General features: G+C 31.4%; 1 protein-coding gene across 3 annotated transcripts; it reads left to right on the top strand.

Annotated features, from left to right (window-relative positions):
* Positions 1-2,763: 2,763 nt before the first annotated feature.
* LOC101216981 lies at positions 2,764-9,072 on the top strand. Of its 3 annotated transcripts, none has more exons than XR_004214574.1 (3): positions 2,764-2,998; positions 8,335-8,522; positions 8,745-9,072. XR_004214574.1 is itself a non-coding variant. In XM_004148032.3 (3 exons), exons 1-2 carry the CDS (start codon positions 2,847-2,849, stop codon positions 8,481-8,483), a joined length of 273 nt encoding a protein of 90 aa, XP_004148080.1. In that variant the 5' UTR covers positions 2,767-2,846; the 3' UTR covers positions 8,484-8,522; positions 8,645-9,072. The 3 variants fall into 3 exon arrangements, 2 of the variants coding, with proteins under 2 accessions (XP_004148080.1, XP_004148079.1); XM_004148032.3 differs by having other exon boundaries at positions 2,767-2,998; positions 8,363-8,522; positions 8,645-9,072; XM_004148031.3 differs by having other exon boundaries at positions 2,770-2,998; positions 8,363-8,522.

Raw genomic sequence — 9,072 nt, 5'->3', positions numbered from 1 at the left:
AGTTCAAATCATACTCACATAAATTACATTAACTCAAGTTCAACTTTACAAAACAACTTCTTTGAAAACCTGGTGGGAGCTAATGTGACCAAATTTATCATTGCTATAATTTCTCAAAACCAAAGTAGATAAAATGTTCTATATGGCTAAAAGTGGAGGCAAAACTTTAAAATACCTAATTTCAAAATGTACTAAAAACTTGCTATCGTCGGAGCAAGGTAGGACCCAACAATGATAGATCTCTCACAATGTATAACTATACTCAATCAAAATAGCTTAAGGTAAAGATACTAATTATCATATTTTTCTATTCTCCAATTAAAACTAAACATTATCCCAAACAAGTAGTCCATTCCACTCCATTTCTAGCCCAACACATATCTTGGTTTGATTATTCTTATTATTTAAAAAATAATTTTAAATGACAAAAATTCTGAAAATATCCACAAATATGTCAAAATATTACAATCTATCTGTCATAGATCACAATAGACACAAATAGTATATGAATCTATCATGATACAGATAGATAGGTAGTAGTTGATCATATTCTATCTCAATTCATAGTAGATACTGTAATATTCTTCTCCTTCTCCTTCTCCGTCTTCTTCATTATTTTTTGTTAGAATATCATTTTAATTCCTAATAATAATAATAATAATTTTTATATATACTATTTATAAAGCACCGAGAAAAAGTCGAGAAACTTTTTCTTTCTATTTTACCATTCCTTTATAACCATTTTTAAAATTAATTTGATGGATAGTTTTGTCATTTATTAAATCAAATGAAATATTATTAATTAATAAAAATAATTTCTAATTATTAATTATCATTAAATGTAGAATATGGAATGTCTTTATTTATTTATTTCTAAAAAAATTACACCAGAATTTATGACTTTACCTTTAATTATAATTACATTGATTTTAAAACTTTTGAAATTTTACTTGTTTTGCAATATCATTTTTGTTACTATAAAATGAGTCTTCTTCACTACATTTTCTAAAACTTGTCTTCTCTTGGTTTGGAGATTTAGTAGCTTAAATATGGAATTTTATTAATTGTGGTTTTAAGATGAAAATGGAGATGTTGGGGTTTGCTATCCGTTCAAAAATAAAGGAATAAATTTTTTTGTTATATGAGTTTGTGAAGAATGACGGTATATTGAGCTTAAAGATGGAAGATGGAAGGTTAGAGATTGGGAGCTTGAAGATAGAAGACGAAGGCTTGGAGATCACGTGTTTGAAGATGAAGGGTCTATGTGGGTCGTTAATGTTTTGTGATATTTTTATTATTGACTTTTTTATTTACTAAAAGAAGTAACTGCAAATATGTTTTTCATTTTCTTTTAATTGACATAATCTTATTCTTTTCTACAGTAAGTTCTTTATTTTATTATGTATTTTAAAGTCAAAGAAACCAACTTTTAAAGAATTTTTTTTGTTATAATTTAAGAAATTTTATAATAATTACAACCTCTCTTTTCTTAAATATTTTATTTTACATAACTCATTAAACTTAAATATCTTAACTTTCAAATTTAACTTTTTTAAATTCATATTATACTATTTATACAAATTTCACTTTTTTTATATACTAAAATAAAAATGACAAATTATACTAAAATAAAATGACAAATTTCATGTGCAATGTATATGTTACTAACTAGTATAATAAAATAACTACTACAAATTTGGTATTTCATGTCGCACCCAAATTTTGATTTTTTGATGGTCATGACAAATGACTATCAAGAAAAATATTTTTCTTGGTACAATGTTTATCTTAATAGTCACGTACGTCAAGAAAAATTTCCTTATTTTGTTGAAGAAATACAAAAAAATGTAAAAAACGTGGGTTATTGATTTTCTTGATGGACAAAGTTTCGTTAGTTTTGTTGATGGTCCACAAACGTAAAAAAAAAAAAAAAAAAAAAAAACTATTTCTTGATGGACGATAATATATTAGTTGACTAACAATGCTCATCAAGTTAATTAGGATTTCTTGATGGACGAAGCTTATCAAGGGATGAATTTTCTTGATTTGCAATGACCATCATCAAAAAAGATTAATGTATATGTTTTAGATTTCTTGATGAGTTTATAATTTTATTGATAGACATACCAAAAAAAGATCATGGGCAAGGTCCATCAAGAAAAATGACATCGCCAATTAAGAATTTTTTATATATATATATAATTTTGGGTTTATGATAAGATCATGAGGAAGGTCCTCAGGAAAAATGATATCTCGATGAGCATTGCCCATCAAGAAAAAACTATTTTCAACGAAGTTCAAAATTCAGACCCTCCTTAACAGGCTCAGAAAACATAATATTGATATCAATAATATTCTTAAATCTCTACTATTTTTTTTCTTCCAATTATTACTTTATATTCATAAAAAATACAATACTACTTTTTTAAAAAGTTAAATGTTGTAATTATAATTAGATTAAAATAAGTGACTTTATCAAAATTAAACTAGATATGGTGTTCAACTTTTTTTTATGAGTTGAATTGAAAGTTTGTAATTTAAGATTTTTAAAACTTTAAGTTAATTAACCTGAGTTTAGTTCAATTGACATGTATGTATTGGACAAACTGACTATTAAATATTTATTATGATCGTCTGTATCAATAAAATAATATATATCTATTTGGTATATTTCAAAATATGTCACATGTGATGTGTCTAACTTATTTCTAAAATGATATTTAAAATTATTGTTTTTCTTCCTAATTAAAGAAAAAACCAAAAAATCGCATCCATAGTTTCACTCTTTACCATTTCATAGGAAAGAAACGAATGCCTGAACTGAATTTGAAGGAATTAGTGTAAGAATGACGAAACAGAGCGAGAGTGGTAAATGTGAAGAAATGGAGAAGCTTTGCCGAATATGTAATCGCCCCTATCTTCCATCCTCCAATTCATCCTCTTCATGCCGTTTCCATCCTTCTTTTTTCGTCTGTCGTCGCCACGACGACCAAAAGAGGTAATCTATAATCCTCCCTTTTCTTCAATTTCCATCATTCATCCAATATCCAACACATACTTGTTCTTGCCTTTGCTTTATTTTAGTGAATTTTGTTTCTTGTGTTCTTGGACTAGGGTGCACTCTGTCTATTGATTTGGTTGTTATTCGTGTTTTCGAGCCATTCTCATTGTTTGGTGTTATAATAAGTCTCTTTGAAGCCAGTGGACTTTAACTTCAATCACTTTTTTTTAGCATCGATTGTGCTTGATCCCCTTGTTCTATTATTACTGTTATTTCTGAATGAGGGAAAACGCAACTGTATTAAAAATTTCATGTTTGTGACAAGAGGTTTGGTTATTGGAAGGCTTAGTAGGTTTGATAGTTCTGCCTCAGAATAATTCCGCTGGATATGATGGCAGGTTATCTAGCCAGCTACTAACAGAGTTCTCTTTTTTTTTTTCTTTTCATTTTTTTTATTCAAAGAAAAATGAGTAACACACAAAAACATTGGCCAAACTAATCAAAAAGTAAGTTACCAAGTAGATATGGGGCTTCTTAGTTATTAGCAGCAGGAGTTGAGACTATTTTCTCTGCAGCCTGTAATGTAATCAATAGTCATTTGTAGTTTGCACTTTGAACTACTGGTGTTAGCACTTTTGCTTTAGCGAATTTATAGTACTGAGTGAATTTTAGGGTTTAAGTTTGCTGTTAATGATTTGCAAAGAGAAATTGATTTTTAGCACTACGATTAACAGGATATATGGTTTTAAGTTTGTAGTCTGTGACACTATATATAAAGATCTTATTGATGTTGTAGGTCCCGACAGAACAAGATAAGATAATATATTTTTGCAGCATAATTTTCATTTCAGCTTCTCTATTTTATGAATAGTTTATGATATTTTTATCCTTTTCTCTCTCTTTCTTCTGGATATAGAGTGGAATGATTTCAGTAACTGCCTTATTTGATGGGATGTGATCTTCAATTTTAAACCTGTATCACTATCTTTCGGTAGCCGCTGATTAGTAATTGGCTATGTGATTGAAATGCTGCTTTATTTTGTTTTGTCCCATAATTTAAGAGCTTACCACATGATCATCTAGTTCTCAAGTATTTCAGATGGTACAAAACATAAGCTTTTATTAGTTAAATCATAAAACTTTCCCTGTGGTGTTTCTAAACTTGAAGCCATTGGCATTCATTAATGTAAAACGTGTTATGATAAGCAGGGAGGATAAAGGGCCCTCCAGAAACCTCATAGGTGCTCACGGCTCCAACTAGCATGATAAATAGTTGGGGAGTATTTGCAAAAGATTTTAGAATGCAAACCAGGGTGGAATCTGTTTAACAAATCCCTTCTGAAGACCATTTTACCTGCCAAAAGTTTCGACTTGGGCCTGTTTAAATGTTCTTTCACAAGGGGTTTGTTTTACCAACTCCACTTGGGTTCAGCTTTCTAAGTTATGTTGCTAATGCTAGTACTCCCCTCACGATTGTGCAAATACTCCCGCCTATAATCTTGCTATTTGGCTTTGTACAATCTTTGAGTATCTGAATATTATTGAAGTTCTTCTGTTTAGTAAATCAAGGGTGGGTGGGCTGGTTCTATGTTCCTAACAATCTTTGAGTTATGTGAAATTGCTACTTGCCCCTCTATTATGGAGCTGGTTTTGGGAAAAAACTATGAAACCGAAGATCTCTTAGTTTAGGGTCTATCCAGGATATCTTAGATTCTCCTTGCACTTCCACTTGGCCTACCATATTAGGGGCTCCTAGTAGAAAGATGATCTGGCCTCATACAATTCATAGCCAGGAAAACGAACAAATACATCTCTCTTTAAATTTTTTGGTTTTGCTTCACATTTTTCACGTCTGCTTCACTGCTTCATTTCCCATCCTAACATGGAAATCTGCATAAATTTGACCGATAATTCTGAGCATCAACTATGATTAGTAAATTAATTTACACCCCTAAACTTTGGAGGTTGTATCACTAACCCTTAACTAGTAATGTATCAGTTAAAACCTTGGCTAATCAATTTAGACCCTGTGTTAGGATTTCATTCTAAAACATTAGTGCATAATTTTAACACGTGTAAGACTTCTTTAAATGCCGGAATTAACATAATATAAGAAAGAAGTGATGGAATCAAATGGATATCAGTCGTTTATGGGAGATTTTTCATTTTATCTTCTATTTTTCTGGACTCACTTAAAGAAGACTTTTTTCCTAAATTTTATTTTGTATTTTCTTAAAACTTCGGGTGAAAAGTCATTTTATTAGTTGATTTTAAATGGAATCAAGTGAAAATAGCTATCAATCACCAGCAGATGATTTGAATTCATTCACAAATGAAAATTGGGAGTTAAATTGATACATTCTTTACTTTGGGGTTTTTAACTTCTAAAGTTTAGGAGTATAATTGTCACCACCATGGGCGCTCAAATTAATCTCAAAACGTTATGCTTTGATCCATTTAAACTCAAAATCACCTAGAATCGACTCAAGCCCTCCCAAGCTTGATTTTTTGCAATTAAGCACATTTATCCATAAAATTTCCTAGAACTAACCTGATTTAGGTCAGAAAAGATGGCCTATCAGATACCTTGAGAACCTCATTTCCAAAATGACTATAAGTACTCTAATTGCCGAAATAGAATTGTATTTTTTTTGTGCAATCCATGCCTGCTTTGAATGGTTGGCTTTAGTTGTTGAAAGGACAAGTTTTGTTTCCCATGTATGCAACTTTGTTTATCATTTTGAATATTTCAACCAACCGGCTAGCTCAGAAGTGGGGGAAGTTCCTCAATGGCAACAACTCTAAGTATGAGGTACTTAGACGAATCATCCACAACTCGAGGAACGCAGTAAGAATGGGGAAGGGTTGTTGCATTATATGCTTTAATTTCAAATTGTTTATGTTTTCATTCAAAATCTATACAAATTGATGTTAATAGCTATTCTCATTTTGGATCGCTACATGGTTGATTACAATGTGATGTGTTGGTGGGTTAGTCACTTTTTTATTTTCTTTGAGTTCAACAATGGTTGGGGTTGGAGGAATTAAACCTTTGACTTCTTGATTGAGGGTATATGACTAAACCGATTGATCCATGCTCAATGGGTCTCTTGATTTGTAAAAGAGACTATCATACTCCAAGTTTGTAACAAATTATTCTATTGTCATCAACGTGCTTTTTGTTTCAGGAGAAATATGAATATTTTGATAAACTACAGTGTAATTATCAGATTATCAATCAGTGCTTCAGATTTTCCAGATCCATTTAGTTGAGAAGGAGTTATCAAAGGTTCAAAAACCATCTGTTCTTTTCCCATCAAAGGTCGTAGGTTCTCGACCATAGTTTACAACTTTTAATCTAGTGAGCGTATTGAGATTGGATTATTTCTGGACATTAGATTGATTGATGAAAGATATCAGCTATGCAACCAACCACAATCCACGAATTGATTAGGACTTATGCTTAAAGAGGTAAATAGTGAACCAAGCGAACTTAAGTATCTCTATGGCCTGAAGGTTTTTAATTTTGTGAGTTTCTTAGTGCTGAATAATGTGGAATTTTGCACATAAACTTGTTTATACCCTTGAAAAAAAAAATCCAAATTATGTCTTCCATTGTGGATGATGTGATGCATAGATAAAGGCATTCAAATGTCGGTTGAAACACCGCATTAAACCTCTCTAGGCTAAGTTTACAAATATGTCAAGAATAGATAGATCGAAATGTGCATCTCTTAGCGTTATTGAAATTTGAAAACTGTTCCTATGAATTGCTTGTATTAATATGGTGGAGTTTAGATGTACTAGTAAATAGTGAGCTTTGAAGTAGAGTTTCAGAGTTGTAGTGTAATTGCTCCTAAGTTATTTCTTCTCATTAGTTCACACTTGTCAAACTTGATTTTTCAGAAAGAGATGAATGATCTGTTTAAAGTCTATCTTTTCTCTATACACCATGATTTGTAAACTGACTGCTTGTAAGAGGCGCTGTTGACAATTTAGAAATGACGAGGAACAATTTGCTTATAGTTTATTAATTTGTTGAACATCCAAATAAACAGTTTAGTTATTTTATGCTTCCATTATTAAAGTATAGGTGGGTGAGTTGTGTGAGCTGGTTTTCCCCTAGAATACCAAGTCAGCAAGGTGCATTAAAATTGGCATGACATGATTGCATGAGTTGCTTCTCATTTCCTGGTTGAAAGATGTCACTAAGCTTAATCACACTTGTGTGACAATAAGGAGTGGTGGGGATGGAAATCGCCACATGATTGAGCTTGCATTGGCTTATAGTCATAGAATAACGCTGAATTTGATGATGGAATGGTGGATGTGAAGTCTTCTGAAAATTCATGTCTGGTGTGAAAATTAATTTCTATTTAGTCAAAAGTCAACTTGTTTGAAAGACACATTGAACTAATTATAGTTGAAATAGATAGATGATTCTGCTTGATGAGATTTAGTATTATAATCGTTTTAGGAAACAATTAGACAAATGTGATTAGATCTAGTTCAAATTCTGGAAAACTATCCCCCAAGTTCAATTCATTTGGGTTCCTTTTTTATTATTGTTAGAAATAGTGGCCTTGTTAAATGTTGAAAGTCCAAGGCTATGTAATTTATTTTACCCTATTTTTTATTCTTTTAGGCTCGTTTGGCCTATAAAGTCTTCCTCTCTTGTTTAATTATCTTCATAAGAAAATAATAAGAAAAATGTGCACCATGGTTTTTCTCCCTGTACTAGGGTTTCCATCGTAAAACTTATGTTTGTTCTTGTCTCTACTTCCAATAATTTTTATTATATATATTTTTTTCTGGATTTAACTTAAGGAACTAACTTAAGGAACGTATCAATTTTATGATTCATTCCAGTTTGTAAAGGGATCAGAGTCCTCACTCAAAAAGATAGAATGAAAAAGAAAAAGCTTTGTGTGAAGTAGTGGACTGGAACAGTGTGGGATGCCTCCCCAAGTGACGTTTCTGTCTCATTTGTCTTTTACTCCTCGTCTCATCTCTCTTTTTAAAGTTGGTAGGAATTTCTTGGTTGGCATATTTCTCATGGAAGTTCCAAATCCCATCTTATAATATTTATATTTATAGGTAGATCTTTTTAACTAGTAAGTTAGAGGTTCTAATCTCTCACCTCCGTATGTTGTTTGTTCAAATATATATTTTATATATTAAAAAAAGCAGTATTTAGTTCAATTAGCATCGGAGTGTACTAATAACCATAAGATCTGTGGTTTAAATTCCTTGATTCCCTGACATTGTTACTGTTGAATGAATGAATACTTCTTTTTCTTTTTAATATTGAATTTACTCTTTCATTTTTGCAGTCTGAGTTTTTTAGTTGATTGATTCAAGGTACTATGAATTGGGACCCGATGACCCGCCGTATGCTGCCAAGTTCTACGACTGTTGTGGGGCTGAGGACGTTGAGGCGTCAGGCTGCACCACCGGTTTCCATGTTTCTTATGATGAATGATGATCATGATGACAATATCTGAAGCTCATTTTTACTCAGGTCTGGTGAAGTTACACTCTGTAGATATAATAATCTCACCACACTATCTGCAAACAAGTTTCATCTTTATATGATCATTAAAGGTTCTTCTGAACCACTTTGGTTTTGTGTTTTGTTTGTAGAGAAGAGTTAATGAAGAATGGGTTCAGACAAAGTTATACTGTAAAATTTTCTTTTAGGAAACTAAAAGTTGTTTTTGGTTTCTTTTATTTTGTCTTACAGATGGTGTAAAGTATGTTCTGAATCTGGGACAGAGAAGATTATATGTCCATTTCTCTTGGGACATTAGAGAGAGAGAGTAAAAACAAATGAGTGGTGAGGGATTCACATGTAGGATTAAACATTATGGAAATGAACTGCAGAAAGATATGGTGGTTACAGACTACAGAGTGTTTTGTATTCTTTTTTTTTTTTAGTTTATTTCTTCAAATGTTCTTGGAAAGAGAGAGAGAGAGAGGTTTTTAAAGTATGTAATGTTTGGCTGACACTAGAATATGAATAACAGTGAACAAATTAAATAAGAAAAGAAACACATGTTCTGTTCCCACAA

This window comes from Cucumis sativus, chromosome 2 (genome assembly GCF_000004075.3).
Source record: "Cucumis sativus cultivar 9930 chromosome 2, Cucumber_9930_V3, whole genome shotgun sequence".
Taxonomy (NCBI): Eukaryota; Viridiplantae; Streptophyta; class Magnoliopsida; order Cucurbitales; family Cucurbitaceae; genus Cucumis; species Cucumis sativus.
This window is presented reverse-complemented; position numbering and strand designations above follow the sequence as displayed.